General features: G+C 40.9%; 1 protein-coding gene and 1 pseudogene across 1 annotated transcript; both read left to right on the forward strand.

Annotated features, from left to right (window-relative positions):
• Nucleotides 1-88: 88 nt before the first annotated feature.
• Nucleotides 89-1,672, forward strand: LOC136497750 (uncharacterized; annotated as a pseudogene).
• A 2,130-nt stretch (nt 1,673-3,802) lies between these two features.
• LOC136497682 (uncharacterized) lies at nt 3,803-11,002 on the forward strand. The gene is made up of 6 exons (XM_066493532.1): nt 3,803-4,212; nt 4,322-4,517; nt 4,618-4,690; nt 5,269-5,318; nt 10,236-10,349; nt 10,436-11,002. Exons 1-6 carry the CDS (start codon nt 3,888-3,890, stop codon nt 10,560-10,562), a joined length of 885 nt encoding a protein of 294 aa, XP_066349629.1. The 5' UTR covers nt 3,803-3,887; the 3' UTR covers nt 10,563-11,002.
• The last annotated feature ends 14,261 nt before the right edge of the window (nt 11,003-25,263 follow it).

Consider the following 25,263-nt stretch of genomic DNA (forward strand, 5'->3'; position numbering starts at 1 on the left):
GGAGCTGCCCGGGACCGGTTGCTGGGCACCAGGCGTAAGAAATCGAGCGCCTAGGCTTCCCCCGAGTTGCCTGGCTGGCTGGCTGTAATCCAAAGCACAGAACCGATCTTATCCTATCCCCTCTTCATTTTCCCCTTTCCTCTCTCCCGTAGCCACAACTCCCTTCCCCTGTTCTCTCCACAAAGATGGAGGATGTTCCAGGATTATCCTCTTGGTGCAGCAAAGATCTGGTGGCCTCCTCTCTTATTTCGTATTTTGCTTCTTCCTTGACTTCCAGATTTGTTCTCAGATCCCATGCAAGAAAGGTGCGAGCAAAATCCATTTCTATTTTCTCAACTTCCTGCTGCTATTTCAATCTTCTATATGTGTATGCTAGATTAGTCTTGGTTGCAGTTTACACAACGTGGTCCATACAGATCTATTTTTTTCTTTGCAATTATTAGTTTCCTTGGTGATAGTTAATAAACAGATGTAACTTCCTAATCACTATTTTCTTGCTACAAAGACATATCGACCTTTTTCCTTGCAGCATGTGAAATTAGGCTTATTTTTAGCATGTGCGTACTGTGATCCTATTAATGGAAGTAGCTTCCATTATTATATTTTTACAATTTTCCTTTTTGGAAGAATTAGTAGGTAACACTCTTGCCATCTAATAAATTTATTAAAGTAATAAGCTATCTTTTGCCACCTTCTTGGAGAAATTGTGTGATTGGCCACAATTAGCTATGTTTCCTTGCAATATTTTAATTCCCATTGTCAATATAGTTTACTGAACCAGTAGCTTGTAAGACTTATTACTATTTAGCAACATGCCAACATATATGTACTTTTGCTTGATGTTTTCCTGTATTGTTGATTGCTGTTTTCGTCACTGAAATATATATGTCAAACCTGTAATGTTGCTTGCTGTTTTCTTCACTTGCATTTTTTCCTGTAGTTCGCTCAATGGATACAGGAGAAAGCAGCATGAATGCTAAGGGCAAGGGAGGTGAAAAAGCTGCAGGATCAAATCCAAGGGCAAAAGCTACAAATTGGCCTGCAGTTATATCTGAATTTCTCCTTGATTGGTACATTGAGAAGAAGCTGGCAATGCCTCAAAAAAGTGTTTTCAAGAAGATGCATCACACAGCTTGTACATCTGCCGTAAACTCCAAATATGGCACTACCTATACTATGGATCAAGTTCAGCGTCATTGGAGGCGGCATAAGGATACTAGTTGGGGACTTGTGGCTAAGCATATGAATGAGAGTGGCGGTGGCTGACAAAAAAATGGTGACTCTCTCCAAGTCTACATTGAGTGAACTCTTGATAATTATCTCGCCTAAATATTCATCTTACATGTATTATCTTGAATGATTCTTATTTTTTTAATGCCGCCGAATGACCGTGGGATTCTCTCAAAACCAATTCAGTTCTTTGACAAGTTGCAAGAATTATTAGGTGCTCCCAAAGTTGATAGTCAGTAGCTGACGCTTATGGAGAAGTTTCAGATTCTTGGGACAACAAATTTGTTATTCTTTTGTGTATCAGCGAATTATTATGTAATCTTAAGTTGCAATATTTGTTAGCCTATAGCTTGAAAACTCTTGTGTGAGAGATTATGAATAGAGCTCATATGAGTTCAATACTTTTTCTGGAACATGAGTTCATGGTTTATTTGTTTCATAATGTGTTGTTCTCAACTGAAAATATAATGACTTACTTTATTTGAATGATGAGTGTAACCCAGACAAGCTGAACAACCAAACGATGCCTAGCTTCTCTACCAGCCCAGGCTCACTTCCAGGGCATCAACCAAACAACACAGCCTGTTTTAGCTTTGCCTGGCCAGGCATTCTTGCAAATAAATACAGGCAACTCCCAGGCAGGTGAATAGCCCAGGCAACTAGCCCAGGGTTCTATCAAACAAGCCCGGCCGGACTCTGGTGTGAGTGTTGCCTGGCCTAACCGTGATTAGTTGATGGACCAGTAGTTACGTTGCAGTTCCTGTTTTTGTCTTAACGAATCATCATGTGTTGGACGTGTTTGGATGCTGACTGCCAGGCAGCTGAGCTGCCAGGCAGCAATTCTGACCTAGACTAAGGGGATGTTTGGTTGCCCCTCCTAAATTTTAGTCGCTGTCCCATTAGATATTTGGACATATGCATGGAGTATTAAATATAGACTAATTACGAAACTAATTACATAGTTTGCGACTAATTTGCGAGACAAATCTTCTGAGCCTAATTAGTCCATGATTTGACAATGTTTTGCTACAGTAAACATGTGCTAATATGAATTAATTAGGTTTAAAAATTTCGTCTCGTGGAGTACTGATAGATTATGTAATTTGTTTTTTTTTATTAGTATTCGAACACTCCATGGAACATCATCTCGACACATTTCTTAAATTTTAGTAGCTGGATGCAAACACCCCCTGAGAAAATAGAGCGCCTGGGAGTACCTACCCTATGTCTGGCATATTTTCCAGGGTAGCATCCATACAGGCCCTCTATCTTTTTCCATGTGAAATTTATTACATGAACGTGTCAAGTACTTGTCTCTTTCTCCTCTCTAATTAAATATATACAAACGGTTATTAGAAATATTAACTTTGAATTAATTTTTTAACAAAGAAAAAATAATCTAAATTATTTATTCTAGTAAACACTCAATAATAGCACTCATTCACCATCGTACCAGGCCTCACATATCTGCTGGGTGACTGGAAGTTTTCTTAAGTGAAGAGAGAGAAACTATGTGGCCAATGCGTTGGCTAGGTTAGCTAGGCAATGTAAATCTTCTGAGACTAGATGGGAGGATGCACCTGCGTGTGTTGTTGATTTTCTCAGAAAATATTATTGTATCTTTATTATGCCTAGCTAATAAAGTCTCTTTACACGAAAAAAAACATTGCACAAATAATAAAAAAATAAAATTTCTCTGGCTTAAGTATTCTCAAGCACAAGCTTCAAACCAAATGGACTTTCTCTAACCTTGTCTCACTAGGCAAAACTCATTAATTTTTCAGCCAACTTCTAGTCAACACTTTTTGCCAAATAAATCATGTAAGCCTCTAACCAAACACTCTAACATACCTGGTACAGATTAGTATCGAGAAATGTAACCAAATACATCACAGGCAATGTACAGACCATGTAAAATTGCTCTATCAAACAAGCCCAAACATATCACAGGCAATGTATAGAGTACAGACCATGAAAAATCTCTACTAAACAAGCCCAAAAGCCCGCCGTTTAGACAATCCGGCCCAAGCAAGTAGCCCAGGGTAAATTTAACCGAGGACTGAAAACCGAACCGAAACCGAAAGAACCAAAACAAAAAAATTCGGTTCCTTATTCGGTTCATAATATTGAGAAACTAAAATAACCGAAGAAAATTCGGTTCCTACTCTCGGTTAACCGAATTAACAGAAAGAACCGAATTACATGAATTATACTTCACTTGTATTTTGTAAGATTATGTTTGGTTTATGTGTAGTGTTTTATATTTGAACTGCTATATATTTGTGTTACTATATTGCTATTATTTTTTTTATACATTATTATTATTAAAAATAAAAATAGTGTTGCATAAATTTACCTTCAAACACATATATTTATTGTTGCCTTAAGGTCTTCTAGAAAATTCGGTTAGTTCGGTTAGAATCGAAATCGAACCGAAATAATCAAGAACCGAAATGCTCAATTTCTAAATTTTTTTTGAACTGATGGTTCCCATTTTCTGTGAACTGAATTTCATCAATAATGGCACCGAACCCGAACGGAAACCGAACCAAATTTCATGCAGAACCGAACGCCCACCCTGACAAACAAGCACAGGAAAACCCTAACTAACGAAGAGCTCACCGCACCCCCACCCCACCAAACCTTGAACCCCAAAAATGGCACCGGCGCCGGAACCGACCGCCGGCCGCAAGCGCAAGAAACCGCACGGGCCCTCCGAAATCGTCGCGAAGAAATCCGCGGATCCCAAATCGGCATACGGGAAGAAGAAGAAAGAGAAGCATAAGCATAAGGAGAAGAAGCCGCGGCCAAAACCCGCCGAGCCGGACCAAATCGCCGCCGCCGTCGGAGATGGGGCCGCAGGGGGAGCGGTCCTACTGTCGGCAGTGATGCAGCCGGCGCGGCAGCTCGAGTTTCTTCTTCGTAGCTTCGAGCGCGCCGCTAAGATGCGACTGTCTCCTCTTGAACTCGATTCCTACTCAGGTATGCACCCCGTTCATCCTCGTGTTGGATTCAATTCAATGAAGTCCAATTCCGCATGCAAATTTGAGGGACACTACCTGAAGGCCTCCTCTGTTTGTACTCACTGCAGAGGGGTGCATGGTGAAGCTCACGGAGGGAGCAGCCCAGGACGTCGAGAGCTTCGGTGATCATGTAAAGGGGGCGTTCGGCTCTTCTTGGAAGGAAGAGCTCTGTGAGGGAAATCACATCGATGGGGAAATCGCCGTGGGCAGCCCGACACTTCTGGTTATCAGCTCGTCTGCTCTGCGATCCTTAGACCTACTGAGGTAGAATCTGTTGTTCCAAAGTGCAACAACAGGTTTTTCAGTTTTGCACTGCATCCGTTTATAATTCTTTTAGATAATTAATGCAGCAACTGGTTTGTAGGGGCTTAAAGATGTTTACTAAAGAATGCCGCCCAGTAAAGCTCTTTGCCAAACACTTGAAAGTGGAGCAGCAGGTCTGTATTTACTCAGAAGTTAAAAATTGGCATGGTTTATTTTAACTGCTCCAATCTAATCTATTTGTGCATTGATCAAAATCGCAGCTGATACTCTGTATATTGCAATTTCTGAATGGGTAATTTTATCACTTCAACCACTACAAATGTCTTACTCGTGTAGAGTACTGGATTGTTTGCTTTAATGTGCTGCTGCATCTATAAGTGACTAAACTCATAACTCTACTGGTACAACAAATATTGTTTTGGCAAGGACATATTCTTTTTTGTCTACTGACTATCTGCAGATATCACTCACAAAATCTAGTGGTAAACCAGTACATTTGGTGCAAATCAGACAATATTCCATTAATACCATTGTCTTGGTTGATTTCTTTGGGTCCAGCATTTCACTAAAAGAACGTGAATATGCTTTGTCCATGTAAGAGTTTTTGGAAAATGCATGTTTTTTGATTCTTGAAAAGAAGTGCAAATGTAAATGATAATACCAGACTCTGTTCTGTGTTATGCCACCTATAATTGTTTTAGCTTCCTACTGTTTTGGCCTTAGTTTTTTAAACTATAAAGTTTTCATGCAGGTGGCGATGCTTCAAGCTCGAGTAAATATTGCCTGTGGTACACCGAGCAGGCAAGCAATCTTGACAATTCCAATTTTTATCTATCTATCTTTTTCTTGTTGTGTTTGATCCATGTCGATTGGGCTTATTTAGCTTGTGGAACAAAGACCATTTTTGTGTCGTTCTCCAAAGTTCGAAATGCTAGTAGTTGGTGTTTATTATATCTTACACAAAGAATACCTATTTTGTTAGGCTTCTTACATGCTAATGTTTGTGTCCCCTTTTCTTAAAGTAGCTTCAACTAGGACCTGTTGTCTGTATCACCTTTTCCACCTTTAAGATAGTCTTTTGGCATATCTGTCAGCACTGGCACTAATTCTTTTCTAATGCACAGGAGATCTATGTTTCATTTCATTAAGAAAGAGTACCCAAATTTTCAACACCATTCACGCAACACCCACACACAATCCATCATACATAAGATGGATATGCTGCTAGAAAGAAAAGGAATGGCCCTAAAAGCTACGGAGATAGGTCAGGTAAGGTTTCGGAGGTAGCTAGCCCAGGCTGCAGACTGTAGGGCTCCCTCATCCTTTACTGCCAACACCACCACTCTTGCACGCAGGGAAGCACCATTAAACATGCTGCCCCTGTGGTGTTTACACACATCCCAAGCTACCAAAATTATTTTCTATGTTGCCTATCCGCCTTTTTGATTGTATGCCGCCATCATCTGCTACTCATCAAGCCTTGACTGTAAATTCTCTTATCCATGTGTTCTTCCTTCTCCACACCTATGTGTGATATGGATTGGGCGGGGTAGCAGGAAGAACCCTTTCATCCATAGACTACTTCTTAGGTTCTTCTTGCTTGATTACAATCGATATTGGGTTCTCTCTTTTATAGAGATGACTAACTTGACTCCTCAGGAAATATCCTAACCGATTCAATCTAACTTATCTCTTCCTAACAAACTAAACCAATCTAATCTAATCCAATCTGGCACTATTCACGCTCTAGAGTGCGACATGGGCTTCAGCGCCGGCTCCACTTGCCATAACACTACTCCACCCCTTCAAGACAGCTCATCCTCGAGCTGTGGCGATTGCGGGAGCAGAAGACCTTGCAGGCTACTCGATTTTTGTGACGATGCCTTCCCATGAGTAAGCTGCTTGGAGAATGTTGTCCACATGACACACTCGTGGTGACTTAAAGGAGGTCGCCATGGCGGCTCGTGCAGACGGACCCTCGATAGATGGCACTGAGGTTGCCTCTGCCTGGCGCACCAGCACAGAAGGCAGCATCAGGTTGAGCGGGTGCGATGCTGAGCATCGCACCTAGACTTCATGCCGCCACTCCAACAGTTGCCTCCTTGAGTACAGGGTTGATAGTCCCATCGTGATGGCTGGCGGTCCCAGGTGAAGGAGCCCATGGGATGGGGACACAGCCAAGGTAGCAGGGGCTGTGATATCAAGTCTGGAGTCAACGCAACCTGAACTGTTGCCAAGGGTGCCGCAGGTGTTGCCATGGCTGCCAGTAAAACTGTTGGCGATGGCGCAGGAGGTGTTGATGTGGTCACCATGACCGCCAAAGTTGGTACAGGGGCGATGGCCTGTGTTGGTGACGCTGGTGCCGGCGGGGCTGTTGGCGAAGCTGCTAGTGGTGAAGATACAGCGGCTGCTGGTACGACATTCTGGGACTTTGAGGTGATGCCCGCAGAGGTGGTGGTGCTGCAGATGCCAGTGTTGGGGGGGTGCCGGGATTGCTGCAGAAGATGTAGAAGCCACGGGCATCAGGGTGGGTGTGGCAGAGGCTGCCGGAGATGAGACTACCGGAGTTGTGGCAGCCTGGGCCTTCGCTGGTGGTGTCACAGCTGTCGAGGTAGGGGTCGCTGATGTTGGAGATACCAGCGGCCCGGAGACGATGCTGAACGCATGTTCCTCGCATGTGATACGCTGTTCACGGGCGTCAAGGTGCTTGTTGAGGGTGATGAACTGGGCCAAGATGAGGTCGAGTAGGATCGGTGTCGAGGCTGGCCATGGACGGCAATGCCTCAGTAGTGGTCTCTGATACCAATTGATATGGATTGGGTGGGGTAGCATGAAGAACCCTTTCATCCGTAGACTACTACTTAGGTTCTCTTTTATAGAGATGACTGACTTGATTCCTAAGGAAATATCCTAACCAAATCAATCTAACTTATCTCTTTCCTAACGAACCAAACCAATCTAATCTAATCTAATCTAATCACATGGGCCCTGGGCTGGCTCCACTTGCCATAACAATGTGCCACATATCAATTTCTTTTACAAGACATTTGTGGTTGATAGGCTGGCAGCAACCCTGACCACTATGCAATTTCCTAGTGAGGGCAACTCTTGGATATCAAGCTTGCCTATGCAATTTCCTAGTGAGGATAGCTCTTGGATATCAAGCTTGCAAGCAATTTCCTAGTGAGGACAACTCTTGGATATCAGGCTTGAATTGACCTATTGCTAGTTTTTTCTAGGGCCACTATAGAGTTGGATCTAGGCATTAGAGCAACTCTAGCAGGGCCCCTTCGACACGTGTGACTCCACCGGCGGCGTACGAGTCCTTCCCCGGCGGCGCGCATGATTCCCACGGTGGCGGCGCGACATTCCCCAGCGGCGCGACTCGCCCTACCCTCGCACGGCGGACTCCTGGCGGCGCACCCCGTGACGACCACGACCGCAACAGGGAATTCCTGCGACAACCGTTGGTCTTCTTGCCCGATTCAGTGTTTTAGCCGAGTCCAGTCTATGATGACCGGGTCCCGATATTTGGGGTTCTATTTTGAGGGCCACTACTGGAGTGTAGTCTAAAAAACAGGGCCCTCAAAAATGGGGGGAGCACCCAAACAAGAAGTAGGGGCTGTTTTAGGGGCTACTGGAGATGCCTCGGGGACATAGCTATAGTATGGCTAACCAAGCTGTTCAATCATATTTTTCGATCGAACAAGATGCCTGACGAGTGGAGAAGTATATTGGTACCGATCTACAAGAATAAATGGGATATTCAAAGTTATACTAATTACCGGGAAATTAAGTTGATGAGCCATACTATGAAGCTATGGGAGAGAGTTATCGAGCATTGCTTGAGAGCAATAACGCAGGTCTCTATGAACCAATTTGGTTTCATGCCCGGAAGGTCAACCATGGAAGCCTATAAGACAAGTTATGGAGCGGTATAGGGAGAAGAAGAAGGACCTACACATGGTTTTTATTGACTTGGAGAACGCTTATGATAAAATACCAAGGAATGTTATGTGGTGGGCTTTGGACAAACATAAAGTCCCAACGAAGTACGTCGGGCTCATTAAGGACATGTACAACAATGTTGTGACTAGTGTTTGAACAAGTGATGGAGACATGGATGACTTCCCGATTAGGATAGGACTACATCAAGGGTCAGCTTTGAGCCCTTATCTATTTGCCTTATTGATGGATGAGGTCATAAGGGACATACAAGGCGACATCCCTTGGTGTATGCTTTTCGCGGACGATGCAGTGCTGGTTGATGAAAACTGGACAGGGGTGAATCAGAAACTGGAGTTATGGCGGGAAACTTTGGAGTCCAAAGGTTTTATACTCAGTTAAACTAAAACTAAGTATATGAGATGTGACTTCGGTACTACTACTCGGGAGGAGGAAGATATTAGTTTGGAAGGTCAAGTAGTGTCTAGGAATGATACCTTTCGATATTTAGGATCAATGCTACAGAGAGACGGAGATATTGATGAAGATGTTAGTCATAGAATCAAAGCAGGGGGAATGAAGTGGCGTCAAGCATCTGGTGTCCTATGTTACAAAAGGGTACTACAGAAGCTAATAGGCAAGTTTTATAGGACGACGATTAGACCTGCTATGTTGTATGGTGCAGAATGTTAGCCTACGAAAAGACGACATGTTCAACAGATAAGTGTCGTGGAAATGTGTATGTTGCGTTGGATTTGCGGTCATACAAGAAGGGATCGAGTTCGGAACGATGATATACGTGATAGATTAGGGGTAACACCAATTGAAGAAAAGCTTGTCTAACACCGGTTGAGATGATTTGGATATGTCCAACGGAAACCTACAGAGGCACCGGTGCGTAGTAGAATTCTAAGCCAGAATAGTAACGTGAAGAGAGGCAGAGGAAGACCGAAGTTGACTTGGGTAGAGGTAATAAAAGGAGACTTGAAAGGATGGAATATACCCAAAGACTTAGCCTTAGATATGAGTGCTTGGAAAATAGCAATTCACATGTCTGAACCTTGATGGCTTTTGTTGGGTTTCAACTCTAGCTTACCCCAACTTGTTTAGGGACTTAAAGGCTTTGTTGTTGTTGTCGTCGTTGTCGTCAAGCCTTATCCCGTTATTTCTACAAAATGTTAGGAAGTTCTATTGAACTTCATGAACATGTTTTGCACTGATTTGTTAGAGATTCTTCAAAAGAACCTAACTGCTTTAGTTTAATTGCATTGCGGCCCTTAAAGGCTGAAAAAAAACTTTTTTTAAAAAAATGTTTTCATTGGTAGACCTTCCATTTTGCTGGGCTTTTTGCTTATCTGCTGACACGGAAGCATTGTGCCGATTATTGACTGCCAATGTCAATCTTGGTAACATATAATCACCATTTTATTACAAAAATTGAAAAAAACATGGGAAGCAAACATTTCCATTCAAGTTTATTAAGCAGTCTGTCTATAAAATATCTTTCTTATCAGTCCTTGTGTTCCATTCATACTTCGTAATTGCCATTCTGGTTATGTTAAAGGATATAATATGTTTATTTATTTCTAAACAGATCCTAGATAGTTTGGGTGTTCACACAGTGAACTCTGTTTTAAGGCTGGTGTTCCTCTTGTAGCTTCTATGCAATTTAACTTGATATATATTTCCTTTTGTTCAGTAGTAACAACAATGGTGTGTTTCTCAGTAGTTCTACCTCCTATTGCTGCTCCTTATAGTTCAGTCTCAGTGCAGGATCAACAAACTAATTGACATGGAAGCTTTGTCCTTGTCACGCTTGAAACTAGTGGTTCTTGACATGCAGAAAGATGCCAAGTCCTTCACCTTGTTTACATTACCACAAGTCAGGTACTAATTTCATTAGCAGATTTCAGCTCCCAGAAATTCGTACAAAGCCTTATCTATTTCTGATCTCAGTATGAATTACAATGCAGCAATGAGTTCTGGGACCTGTACAAAGGTTACCTAGATCCAAAGATCCGAGAAGGGAACATGAGGATATGTTTTTATGGTGCCGTGTCTGAGAGAGACATCACCAAAGCACTTCCACCAGCTGAGTAAATGTCTGTATGACTCCATTGTATTCTGTAGACTAATATAACATTTTTGGAGCTGTTTTTTTTTGTGATGTTAAAAAATTAGAAATTTTCAGTGCGTTTTTTTACTTCCCGACAGTTTCTCAATTGAGTGTCATAGTTGGTGCAATGCAATTATATAAAGGGGCCGCGTAGTGGCAATGTTTCAGTCTTGAATGTCACAGTGGTTTCAGAAGGTGAGGACAGGTCATGCTAGTTAGCAGATTGCCAGCAGCCCACCAAGCCAACGAGGAAGTGACTGAAGTCTTATTTTTGTGTTTTTGAATTGTTGAGAAATCGTTTTATTTTTCAGTGTATGCACACACAGAGTACAACATGAACATCGAGAGCAATAGGGGGCTCTTTGGTTTTCTCTTGAATATGGTGTATAGAGTACACTCAATGTTATTTTACTGGATTCCCTTTTGTCCTCTTTTAAAGAATCAGGTAGAAAAGCTGCTGACCAGGCCTTCCAAGATCTCCAAGAGGCATTCTAATATTTACTCTCTAAATTATCATTTAGAGTGTTATTTAAGTAAAAATTGCTTTCTATATATTTGCATCCTTTATAACTTTTCTATATCTTGTGTGCACTCTAGAGAGTCATCATAGCTCTAACTAACGAGAAATCTGGAATATACGATGTTTATATTTGGAGAGCTAATAAAAAGGGCTGTTAGAGGGTATTTATTTTCATTAAAATCTCTATTCATATAAATTAGGAAGGAATATGTTGAAATTGATCTTAAAACTAAGGCTGCGTTTAGTTCGTGAAATTTAAGAATTTAGGCTACTGTAGCACTTTCGTTTTTATTTAGCAATTAGTGTTCAATCATGGACTAATTAGGTTCAAAACGTTCGTCTCACGATTTTCAATCAAACTGTGCAATTAGTTTTTTTATCTACATTTAATGCTTTATACACGTATCACAAGATTCGATGTGATTGCTACTATATCATTTTTTAAAAAACTTTTTAAAAACTAAACACAGCCTAAGAAAAACCTCATAAGATCAAACAACAAAGGCAGCAACAACAAAGAAAGCAACAAACAAAGACATTGGCAGGTTGGATTAGGATCACAAAATGTACCGCCTACGGTCCTATTGGTTTCGCTGAAATTTGACTTATGCTGATGCTTATGCTGATTTAATATTAGAGAAAAATATTGTTTGTTCGCTGAAAAATACTGCTAAAATCTTATATTTTTTTCTCACACTAAATCAGCTTAAGCTAAATTTTAGCTAAACTAATAACTCTAAGGTACCACACGACCAATGATAACTGACACTTAACAAGTAGCACACCGCTACACAGCGAAAACCACGCTGCACCAACATCACCTGAATGACAACCGTGAAGCTGACACACCATCATCTTCGCCTGTGCTATTGTCACCGACATTGCCCCACATCCATCCAATCTCTGTCATGTCGGATTGGACGTCACAGACCGCTGCAAGCTAATACTTTGCAAATTTTTTAACCTAATGAATAGTACCACTTTCGTCTTATTTGACAAATATTGTCTAATCGTGGACCAACTAGGTTCAAAAGATTCATCTCGTAATTTCCAACTAAACTGTGTAATTAGTTATTTTTTTACCTACATTTAATACTCCATACAAACGACTAAAAATTGATGTGATGAAGAGAGAGTGAAAAAACTTGGAATTTAAATGGCATCTAAACAAGGCCTAAGTAGTCATCCCAACTTTGGCCCTATTTATAGGCAAGAAGTGACCGAAGATTTTTTTCAGAATCACCTTCCAGTCATATGCATGCCGACGTGTATGCAAATCTCATTTGCCCACAGTACTTAGAGCAACTTTAGGAGTCTATGAATTTCAATCTCTATATCTCTATTTAGAGTTGTTTAATGGATATAATTTCTTTATATATCTCCCGTGTCTGCAACAAACTTTCCATTTTTTCTCTATGCTCTAATATCTTATCAGAAATTTTCTTGTGTGAAAAAATTCATGAGAAAACCATTTTCAAAAATGGAGAGAGAAGGATGATTTTAAAGAGCGAAAAATATGGAGAGTGATTAGAGTCTATTAGAGTTTTTTTTTTTTGGTTTTTTTTATAAAGAGAGATGCTTTTATTTCACAATGCTCACTTGGGGCAAATCTCATGCCATGTGTATGTATCATTGAAAACTCCCTCATCCCTTATAAAACCAAATAGGAATAAGATAGGAGAAAAGAAGTAAAATGCACCAAATTGTGTTGCACTTATTGTTTTGTAAAAATCATCTAGCAAAACTCACCAACAAAGATAGTAGAACGGTTGATTTTCTAGATCGTCTTTAGGACCTACCCTTCCATCTCAAAATAAGTTTACATCTTCATTTTGAGGAGTCAACTAATTTCAAGTTTCACTAGATTTATAAAAATAGTATTGGATATTTGTATCTCTAAATCAGTTTACTATAAAAAATATGGCAAAATTAATCTAATTATGCTTATTTGGTATCATAAATGTTAATATATATTTTTTTTTATATTTTGGTTAACTATGTAAATGCTCGTGGTTGCAATGGGAAAACATAATACCACGATAACAAATGTATGAGTGCGTGTTATACTATTACCTCAAGAAGATACTGCAATCATGATATTTCAAACATCATTATTCCATAACTCTTCATAAATGATAGACAATTAAAATATAACTCCAAGTTTTGGTATGAAACCATAGTTCTTTCAACCAGCATATAAAAAATAAAAAGACAGGTGTAAGCATGACAGACTACTCACTATTTCATATCTTATATAATGTATACATAAATTCATAAAATATATTGTACAATTAAGAATCTAGTCTCTCATTAGTTTGACCAGAAGAACGTGCTTTGCACGGGCACCAAGCTATAGCTGGTCACCAATCAAAGATGATCCAGAAGATTTTCAAGTCCAAGATGAGGCTTCTGAGTTCTTGCAACTGAAGCATGCAGATGGCTGAAGCTGTAGTGGAAAGTATCCTGCATATAAGTTATTTCTTAATTATTAAAGCTAAAGTACTATTGACTATCTTGAAAAAATATATATCGACGCGTGAGACATTACCTCTTTTATGGAGTTAGAACCTCTTTATATATGATATTCTTCGTGAATATATCCTTTGCCGGTTTCTTCTTTCCCTTCTCCTTCTCTTTCCCTTTCCCTTTCCCCTTAGTCACGTCCTTCTCAGCGGCGGCACGGCCAGGATCCTAATGTTTGATCTTTCCATGGCTCTTGATAGCGCTACACACAATTGGTTGTGTGAGAACACTGGTTCCGACAAGTATACCGCGACGTTAGGAATAGTCTGCCCCTGTGCTTTGTTAACGGTCATTGCGAAGATGAGCCGAATAGGGAACTACTTTTGTTTAAATTGGAAATGGAACATCTCATCGTCTGACGGGCATAAGGGTATGCGAGGCAGAAAACCCGCTTTCCTGCATGCTGTCCCAACTAAGGTTTTAAATCTCCGGCTATAGCGATAGCTATAGCCGGCTATAGCTATTTAAGGCTAATCAAGATATTTGTGTTTATGTAGAACTTGGCGGCTATAGCCCCATTTAGCCTCCGCTATAGCTGTTTTAGAGGTCATCTGCTAAATACCTTTAGCCAGAGATTTGAAACCTTGTTCCCAATACAATTTCTACGTCTATGGTATTCTTTTGGAACTCTCGTATGATAAGCCCGGTACCATTACAAAGTCCATTCGCATGGTCAATGTTCCTAAGAAATATGACCGGACAACCAATCTTCAACTTCAACACATGTGGAGGTAGACCATTGGGTGTCAAAGTGTTAAGGAATTCTAGTTGTGTGGATCATCCACCGCACAGTCAAAGCTATGGTACATCAAATCATCCCTGTGGAAATGACCAATCATCTTCATATTAATCATATCAACCCAGTCATTCCGCATAGATAATATCGCTCGAGAGGTGACATAATATTTGCTTGACATATTTGCATTGAGGTTAGGGAATATGCAATCAATTAGAGTATCAAAATCACTATCTTCCTCGGTGTGCGGTTGTTGGAGTTTTTTTAGCATCACCATTAAGAATGGGGTTAGAATCCATCCCCTGGCAATGGCGCCAGAAGTACCGATCAGCAAATCCAAGCATCGCTACTAGGTTTGTGTCCCCAACAACGGTGTCAGAAGTGCCTTATTGGTATTACTTAGCAACATCACTAGTGATCAACAATGTCACTAAGTAATAGCCTTGATAGTTCCTTAACAATTTTAGATATTTATCTGCAAGCGTATGGAGCTATCATTGTAGCATTTCACCCGGAAGTATTCAGGGTATCATTATTTATATTTTCCCAACAGAAGGCATTTGATTAAGAGTCTAGTGTGGATATGAACTTGAATAATAATGCTTGCAAGTACACCAATATTTATAACAGGGGTAAAAATGATGATTTCAAGATAGTGGACACACACTTGACATTCCTCAAAGGATAAAGTAAAGAGAAAGAATAAAAGAATAATCCTAGGTCAAGTAGGCATTGGTCTACTATAGTCATACAAATATTAGTTAATGATCATACAAATTACATAATTAGTATTAGGGCTAAGTGTGAAGCAGGTCAGGAGGCCACCGAGTACTGGTCTGCCAGCAACCTCATGTGACAATTTAGACTCCTACACCCCAAACGAACATGGGGGATTACAAGGGACGGACTAGGGTTGTCACCATCCTATCGCTTACCACCTCAACCGTGGAGAGGGACAATGCATTCACCTTGTCTCTCTATACCCAAGCACCACGCTTGCGTATACAAAAACTACCCAAATCCCCCTAGGGTCCCCGACCCTATGGATCGACAGGTAAAGGACTTAGGCACACCTGACGGCAAGATGAACCGCCACCTCAACTTAGCTCTAATTCCAATTATATAAGTTATATGAGTGTTTAAGTATGAAGTTAAGTGTGCTACTCTCATGACACACAAACTATAGACTAGTTCATATATCAAGGTCATAACACAATAACTATATTCTAGTTCATAAGTATGACTATAAATGTAAGATGAGAGCATGACTTTGGAAGAACTTATATTTCTATTCATACCCAAAGGTCTCTTCTTCCAAGGAGCCAAGCTCTCCAAGGTAGCTTTGTCTTGCTCTAAAGCTACTAAAAAGAAAGTCAAACTATAACTAGAGAGTGAGGTGTGAGTGGTGATGATCAAGTTGAGTGTGTGTTGTAGAGGGAGGGGTACCCCTCTATTTATACAAGGAGCTAGGTGGTGTTGTAGGCTATTCTTGGTATGAAGAACGAAGCTACACCACCTCTGCATGGAGGCATGCCACCACTAGAGCAAGGGGTGGCTAAGAGGCACCGACATGGGGGTCGCCCACCCCCTGACCATGTCCCCTCACCACCGCCTTCGTGCGGTGGGCTATGGGCTAGACATGGATCACTCCTTGGTGATGCCTTGCCTGATTTGAGTCGAGTTAATGGGTGTCTCCCTTGTTCCTTTGCGTGAATCAACGTCGGAAAGCGCCTTTTAGTGATTTTCTCCATGTATTTGTGTTTGTGACCTGCAAAACAATATCCTCCAAATACATGTGGAACTTGGTTAATAGTAAATGCATGTGTTTAAGATTATCAATTTCTCCTCTTTTTGTACCTTAGTTGGCGGTTGGATTTGATTGTTAATGACCACCAACAATGGTACACATATATCATGAGGAAGACAGATTTCATTATCAATAGTCGCCTCCTCGGAACCTCCCTCGATGCGTAACAAGTATTCTACAAACCATGGGGTGCTCGTTGCCCTCATGTTATGCACCAGTTTTAGATGTCGCATAGAATCCCAAAGGTACGACATCCACAGCGAAGCACCAACTATCTGAGCCCTCGACCCTCTTAGAACAACAGGAAGAACCTATCTGAAATCTCCACTAAACACCACAGTTTTCCCTCCGAACGGTAGCTCTGGTCGGTCCATTATATCACGAAGACTGTTGTCTAGCGCCTCGACAACCTGCCTCTATCATGCTAGCCTCGTCCCAAATAATGAGAGATGATGCTCGAAGCAGCTTGGTAGTACCACTCTGTTTCATGAAGGTGCAAAAGGCTCCATTATCGATGGTGAAGGGAATCTTGAAGCGTGGGTGGGTGGTTCTACCACCAGGCATTATTGAGGTTGCGACACCAGATGTAGTTGTTGCTAGTGCAATCTTTTTTTCTGACTGTGTATAGCAGCGAAGAAGTCTTTCCGGTCTCGCTAGGACCATCCACAAAGAAGAGACCCCCGTCCTCGATATCAACCGAGGACATAATCTCATCGTATGCAGCCCGTTGCTCCTCATTAAGGGTGTCTGATAGAGCCACATCATCCTCGTTAGCCTCAATGCTAGCCTCCTCAAAAATCTCTCTAGGAATATCACGAGAGGCGTTGTATGTGTCGTCGATATTAGGAAGTAGGTACATCTTTATATCCTTCTGCATTGATTGTAGCAATTTTCAAATATCTATGAGGACCATCTGCTCCACCATGAAGGTGGTTTGGTTATTGCTCGTGTAGTCCTCCGACATTGCCTCCTTGTGTTTCTCCCACAGTCCAAACACATCGCTGGGCTCATAAAATACCAATATTGTTACAAAGAGCCTTCATAGTGCATATGGCATCATCCACCCGATTGCCTCAGCGAGACTCTCATTCAGCATGTCCTCTTCGATTAGGCCCCTTCTTTCTACAACTTCATGGAAGGTTGGTAGGAGTTTGCCATCCACGGTCCTTAGACACGCAAAGGAGGTTGCACCTGCCACATGGTTCTAGAGAACTCTCCCCCTCGGCTAGATTGGCAGACATGATTCTTCCAATCTGTCGTAATGTATCACGATGTACCCTCTTTTGCCAAAATTTGCCATGTGCTTGCCACTATAGAACTCGGGAAAGTCCTGGTACAATATACTTTGGGTTATTTCATATGTTGTATTCATCTCGAAGTATGCTGTAAGCATTGACTTTTCAACACCAGGATGATTAAGAACTCATCGAACCCCCTTGCGCTAGTGAAATGACACCATGTGCATGTCTGGGAGACGGAGTTGCAAGGACAAAATAGCAAGGTACCTATCACTCAAATCAAAACCGTATATCCTCTACAAAGCTTCTAGAGGGGTTACCCATCCAGCATCTCTGTATTGCTTGATCTCATCAACATTCTCTTCACTGTCCTCCTTGTCTGCCTCTCTCATAGCCACAGACGCCCGATCATGTCCCTTGTAGATGTACTTAAATAGATACTTGACTGCCTTGATGCTCCCACATGCCTCAACATTGATGTGATAGTTGAACAGACGGAGGTGATACGGGTTGTAAGGCACGACCCATCTGTAGTCAAGCTCATGGCCATGAACCTTTTCCTTTCGACCACCTTCACAACATCTATAAATCGGGTATGAATCCTCGCCATGTACTGTGACATCATAGAAAGGTCGAGGGTAACAATTCTTGCATGAATCATGACCCTTTGTGCATGGACAATCATGATTAAGCACTTCTTGTTCGGGAGCTCAGCTAAGATGAGATCATACTGCTATGGACAAGTGATCTTGTACTTCCTGTCCATAATTAGAAAAAATTGTGCATGCGGTAGACCCCTCTTTTGGAACTTCACAACTTACACATACGCTCGGACCTTTCCAAGGATATCCTTTTTTTAGTAGCTTATCCTTTAGCTCTTTTAGTTTTCCTTTGAAGACCTAAACAACGAGATCTGGATGATTCTGTGGCGTCTGGCCAGGGTAGAGTTCACGCTTGATCTCATCCCAGTTTGGGTTACATGTCATAGTGAGGAAGATGTCCAGTTTACCAAACCTCTGTACAAAAGCCATGGCGTCCATGTACCAACGCCTCATGTCATGTGGGCCTCCAATAAATGATGAAGACATCACTGTCCGCATTCCAATAGCTTCTGCTCTACCTTCACCTACATGGAAGCTATCCACCAATCCTTGGTATAGGTCGGCCCTAGGCCCTGTTCGCTTATGCTGAAATTTGGCTTATGCTGAAATGTTGTGAGAGGAAAATACTGTTCCATAGGCTGAAAAGTAGGTCAAGCGAATATGGCCCTAATCTCCTTCTGATGGTTGCGTATATAATCTAATCGAGAGCTCTCAATCTTGATGTACGTGTCAATAGCAAACTGCTAGAACAGATGCTTGCTATAAAGTATCGGGTTAAATATTCCTGGACGCATCTGAAATTTGTAGAAGTAGTAGTCACGCATAGACACACATAGTCTACCAGGGGAGTTTACAAAAAATGGCCATGAATTAGAGTTGTTTGTAGAATAACCATTGAGGTACATGTATGCGAAGCATTTAAATAAGAAGAATATCAAACATGTTTTTTCTTCTGACCCACTATGAGCCTTTTATAGGGCACGATACTCTATGACTTATTCCATAATAACTTCTTTCTTTAGAATATCGATGTACCACCCAAGCTCACTCCTAAGGAAGAATAGAGGGTATGAAAAAGCATCATAGCATCCATGATACGAGTGGATGCCGTGTCTGCTTCTATCTTTCTCATGTAGGACAATACTATCCTGGAGTAGCAGATTGCTACAGACGTCAAGTGGCCATGGGGCGATCTGTTGATATCATGTTGCCACGGGGTGTCGGAGGATTGGGGTAGCAGATCATGGCTGATGTCGTGGTACCACGGCGACTGGCACCAGACTTCATGGCGGTGGTGGCTTGGAGGAGATCGCTATCGATGTCGATGTCGATGTCGAGTGGTCACAGCGAAGGCAGTTTTATTTTCACGCGTGCTGGGGTCGCAGGAGGCGCTAATAGCGATCGCATGAGACCAGGCGTTGATTGTTTGCTTCCTTTTTTGCGTGGGACGGATTGTGGGGTTTGTTTCTCTGATTGTTCATTTCCTTTTTTTGGGTGAGACGTGGTTTTCTCAGAAACGTTCTGGGTGCTGGTTTTTTTTGGAAAGAACGGACTGCGCTGTGTTTTGCTAGGCAATTTGCGTTTTGCAGGCACGCCGTTGTTTGCCTGGTGAGTTATTGATCGCAGGCATGCAGTGATTAGCCGGGTGAACGAAAACGATCGCTGCTTTTTAGCCGTAGAGATAGAGACAGAGATAGAGGTAGAGATGGAGATAGAGATAGGGATTAGGGTCGAAATACGAGATGTTCACTTAGTTTATGATAGAAACTTTAGACAACTCTCAGTCTTTAAGTCCTTATTAAAACAGTGTTTTATACCTATACCTAATAATAAAGAGGTAAAATTTCCGCCTTTTTTGTCCCATTATTTTGGTCTGGCCTCTCTAACTAACTTTGTGAACATGGAAACGGTCTCCGTTAGGAATCCTATCCTATACTAAATATATTTCTCTTCTCTGAGTGCTAAATAAGAATCAAGTAGGAAACAATAAGATAAACCTGTATGGTTATTTGTCCGTGTTTAGGTTCTCCTCAGTTTTTTTTCCAAAAAAAAGTTAGAAATAGTTCAGTTTTTTCCATTTGGAATTGTGGTTGGCTTCTTCTCTATTTTATATATGGTTATAGGAGTAGTTCATGGTTTTTTCATTCTGAATTCTGATCGGCATCTATATAAAATCCTTTGGAATTATGGTTGGCTTCTTTTCTGTTTTATATATGGTTATGAGTAGTTCATGGTTTTTTTTCCAAATTTGGGTCGGCTTCTATCTATATCTATACCTAATAATAAAGAGGCAAAATTTCTATCATTTTTTTGTACCCATTTTCTTTGGTATGGCCTCCTCTAATTAACTTCGTGAATGTGAAAACTATGTTTGTTCGTCTCTCTACGACTCTTCTAAATTTCTGTCATTTTTTTGTACCCATTTTCTTTGGTATGGCCATCTTTAACTAACTTCATGAATGCGAAAACTATTTTTGTTCGTCTCTCTACGACTCTCCTGTTATATATATAATAACATACTTAAGTCTTATTGAGGTAACCTGGATAGGTACGAATCAAAATCCTAATCCAGCATGAGTTCTTAAGGTAACATAGATAGTTGAAATCATAATCCAAATACGATTGATTATTGCTCGTAGTATTGGCAGCCAAGCGCTCTCACACGTGCGCTAATTTTTCTCGGTCACACAACGCCATATATAGCTAGGAATCCTTTTTCAAATATATTGTCCGATCGGCACCATTTTTTGTATCCATTTTCTTTGGTATGACCTTCTCTAACTAACTTCGTGAATGTGAAAACCAATTTTGTTTGTCTCTCTATGACTCTCTTTTTATATACATAATAACAAACTTTGGCCTTCATGAGGTAACATGGATAGGTACAAATCAAAATCCTAATTCAGCATGAATTCATAAGGTAACATAGTGTCGGGGTTATGATACTCCGGGTATCTCAAGACACCGATTAGTTAGCCGCCCGGACGGCCCACGGTACACCAGCTAGTATAAGCCCAAACAATCGAGGCCTAGCTAAGCTACATGGGCTAGGCCAAATGCTAAGGCAGGGTTAGCCATGACCTCTTTCCTCTGCCTTCACCACATGCCGCGCAAACTCCCCACGACCTCTCCTCCATCCCGACCCCTAGAGGGAACGGGAAGAGATCGAGCCCCACCAAGCACGCCTGCTCTGATAGGAACAGGTATGCCGCATTAACCCCATAAGGACCAAGGGGATAGCAGTCCCCTCAGCCTAGTTAGACGCCATCCTTGCGCCATGCAGCAAAGACAAGACAACACCGCCGAGTGGTGACGGCTAGTACAGTGACCCACCATCCAAATACGGCCCGACGAGATAGGAGTATGACTCCAACTACGGGATGGGATCCACGACAGTGGCCTTGATTTAGAGGCCATCCAAGCTAACAAGGGCCATGACCCCAGAGCTCGGGATAGTAGCAACCTATTCCATAAGCAGGAAGATGATCGAGTGACCTAGGGGCGACTACTTGTATGTATTTGTTAACATAAATAGAGAAATTCGCAAGAGCACGAATACCTTTGTAGCTTTCACTCAGGAGTATTCTAGGGTATCGTATTTATCCTCACAGAAGCAATGGTTAAAGATGTTGAAAAATAACCATCATGTATCTACTAACTAGTATACCAACTAGACTCATGGGGGGGTAAGTTATAAAATATGAGTTTTGTATAAATGACACACACAGGAGAACTCTATAGTAAGATAAAATAGTAGACAAGCTAAGCTGAAAGGACAACAGGGGATGACCAGGTTTCTTTATACTTCTCTATTACTATGGTTCTTTTCTAGAGCAAACCAGAGGGATCAACTAAGCAAGGGTAAGATATAGCGATCACACCATAGCACTTTGAAGCAGCAGTACCTTTTTGATCCTCAAAAAGACTAGGAAGGGGTGATCGGGGGAAGGCTGCCAAAAGCTCTACGAAAACACCAACCCGAACATGGTGGACTACAAAGGCCTAGTCGAAGCTATCACCTTCGAGGCTACCACAACTATTCATAGGGTTGGGCGCAAACTCAAGTAACCTATAGTCTAGACACCACATCTACACTATCCATTACTACTCTAGTTTCACATAAAAACTAGAGCACTCGGTCGAGCGGAGATCCCATGCCAAGGTGTAAACCACTATACTAACCATGCTTATGCTAACCAATTGAGGCATGAACTAGATAACCATGAAAGATATTCAAGTTATTTGAGAAGACAAGTATAAAGTATTTGAGTCTTACAAAGGACCGATACAAGATTTGCCAGACCTCCGATGGCTCTTCTAGAATTTGCGCATCTCTCCCTAACTCCCAACTAGGCTATACTATAATTACATCTTGGAAAATAGAATGTAGAGGCTCCTTGTGGTGTTGTTGAATGAGGAGGCATCCCCCATCTACTTATAGCTGCTCCTATGGTCGGTTTGTGAGAGATATTCATGCATGCCCACATGCAACCGATGTGGGGAGATCACTAGAAGATGCTATGTGGAAGCCCGAGGCAGTTGGCATAGCTTGGGGTGCGGCCACACCCGGATGGCGCCTCCCCATGACTGCCATCCGCATGGCGGTTCCTTGGCTAGGCCTAGGCCACGTCTTTGTCGGTGGTTGGCCCAAGTTCTTCAGTGGATGGGCCTTTCATCTTATTCCTTGGACCGAATCTCCTTTACACTTTGTCTCTTTTACGCATTTTGCATGTGTTTTCCTTGATAATCAAACATGTGTCCTTCAAAACATATAAACACCAAAACTTGTGGAATTCGTTAGTTATAAACCCTATACTAAGTTTGATGTTTCGAATAAATGGATTTTATGCATTAAGGACCGCCAACAAGCTCCCCCACACTTGCTCTTTGCTCGTCCTTGAGCAAAGTTATATGTAACTATGGATCATGACTTCAAAAGATATGATGCTAGCATAAAAGTTATTCCATGTCATTCCCGATACCTGTGGATGTTTGAAGTGTCTACCATGTCACCTTGAGCGGTTGAAAAGTGGAACGTCTATGGCACCAAGTCATCACTTTCCCTCTATAAAGTATACTTGGAGTTTTTGTAATTTTGAAATTGAAAGCACAGTGCATACTTCTCAAAGGGTACTCTCAAGTCGCTTAATGGTGTTTATATCCTTACCAAAGGCTTTTGAGTTTCCTTCTTTTTCATCCTACTTCTAAAAAGGCTTATGTGGAGCTTTGGGTAGGGATGAAGTATGGAAACATACTTGTATTGCGTATTTTGCTAAGTCAAACAATGGATCCAAGGAGAAAGATGTCATACAATCTAATCATGATGTGCATGTGTGTGGAAAATTTATGGTGGCTAACCTATTTCTACTATGCTCTTTAAAACACATCTCTCTCTTTATTGGGGCTTGGAAAAATTTTGTGAGAACATGGGCTATCTTTATTCTCATCTTTCTTTTATTTTTTCTTTCTTACCATCTCTCTTTTTTATTTCTTTCTTCTCTCTCTCTCTCTCTCTCTTTACTTTCTTTCCTTTTTTTGATGATAGCCTCATGCCTCCTTTTGCAACAAAACTTTTTGAGAGAGATATCAATAATGATTTGGAGCATTTATTTTGATGGAACCTAACAAACATATTTTTATTCACTCCTAGTGTAGGAGTAGAATATTTTTGGATGGATCTAAGTGGAAGTCATGTTTTTGCGATTACTCCCAGTGTAGGAGTAGTGCATATATTTGGTGGCGTGTACGTGATCGTGATTTTAAAAGCATGATAAGTTTCTCGACAAGGGTCAACAAAGTTTGACAAAGCTCAACACAAAAACAAGTAGCATATGTAGAAGGTTTTTCTCATGATATCTGGCCTTGGTAGGAAATTTCACCAATGAGGAGAAGTATTGCTATAAATTTTGAAGTTTTTAGCAAAACAGAAATTCTCCAAGAGCTTACATAGAAAAGGTAGAATTTCTTTAGTCTTTATCATATCTCACTTCACAATAACTTAGTTGACATGTTTTCCTAATAGATATGTATCCACAAGTAACAAGTATATGAACTAAGAATAAAGTTTATGCCGGCCAATCTTTATAAAGTCAAGTTCATAATTTGTCATGATTTTATTTCACATCTTAAGTTTGTTTCTCATGTATGGCATTTTAAAACTCAATCAAACTTATAGGTGCAAGGCATGGGTGAGAAGATGGAGTGCAAACTAGTGTGCCTGAGAGATAGCATGGAAGGGTCGGGTCCCCACACCTAGACTTTTATGTCCTTCGACATTAAAAGCCAAGTGTGAATGTTGGAGCATCTCCTTAATGTGTATTACAACACCCATGTTATGTAATTGTTAGTGACAAAGAATACCCGAAGGAAACCTTTCTAGCACCAAGTTTTTTTATTGTGGGAGAAACGGAGGTCATTGCTCTATTCTTAAAAAATATGAGTCTAAGATAAAATGAGTTTATTATGCAAAGCTATTTTATTATTATTATTATTGAAAAAAATTCTAATAACTGAAAAGAGATTTTTTATTTGTTTTATTACCATTATAATTTTTATGACTTTATCATGGTGAGCAAGGCATAAAGGTAAAACAAGGTAGAGACAACCAAAAAGAAATGAACGAAGCGTGTCAAGAAATATATTTAGAGAAGTTCACCCCCACACTTGAATTATGCAACGTGTAAACTCAAATCTAGGTGGTAGCACTCTCCGTTGAATGTGCTTCATTGTTGAAATGATATTTGGTTGAATTTACCTTCCATTTCACCCCTTCATTCTTTTTGCTCAAACCTGAAAGGTTAGTGACAAAAATACTCGAAGGAGCAATTTCACAAATATGTCCTTATACTCATTTTCAAAAGTCATGTTATTATTATTATTATTATTATTATTATTGAAAGTAAAGGGAAATTGTTTATATATTTTTTAAATATTGATGCATTTGCAAATATTGGGATTTGGAATTAGAATGCATCTAACATGTGATAACTACCGATTTACCTTCGGGAAAGGCTCACTGTTTTAAGTCCGTTGAGCAGGACTTCTCCATTGAATTTAGTTTGCATTTGTGCTATCCAATCCCTGAGATGAGGATATGGATAATGCATTTTTTTTTGTTTTCGCCATGTCATCTTGATCTTCATGTGGTTTGGCTTGGCGGGTGTGTGATCCATTTTTCATTGATCAAGTTTTCATCCCTGCATAACGTTAGTGGACAATACATTCCCGAGGGATTTTACAAAGGTTTTGAAATGATAATG

This window comes from Miscanthus floridulus, chromosome 12, assembly GCF_019320115.1.
Source record: "Miscanthus floridulus cultivar M001 chromosome 12, ASM1932011v1, whole genome shotgun sequence".
Lineage (NCBI taxonomy): Eukaryota > Viridiplantae > Streptophyta > Magnoliopsida > Poales > Poaceae > Miscanthus > Miscanthus floridulus.

Coding starts and splice junctions, on each gene's coding strand:
- LOC136497682 (XM_066493532.1), top strand. CDS start 3,888: ATGGCACCGGCGCCGGAACCGACCGCCGGCCGCAAGCGCAAGAAACCG. Junction 4,213..4,321: donor TGAACTCGATTCCTACTCAG/GTATGCACCCCG, acceptor TACTCACTGCAG/AGGGGTGCATGGTGAAGCTC. Junction 4,691..5,268: donor ACTTGAAAGTGGAGCAGCAG/GTCTGTATTTAC, acceptor GTTTTCATGCAG/GTGGCGATGCTTCAAGCTCG.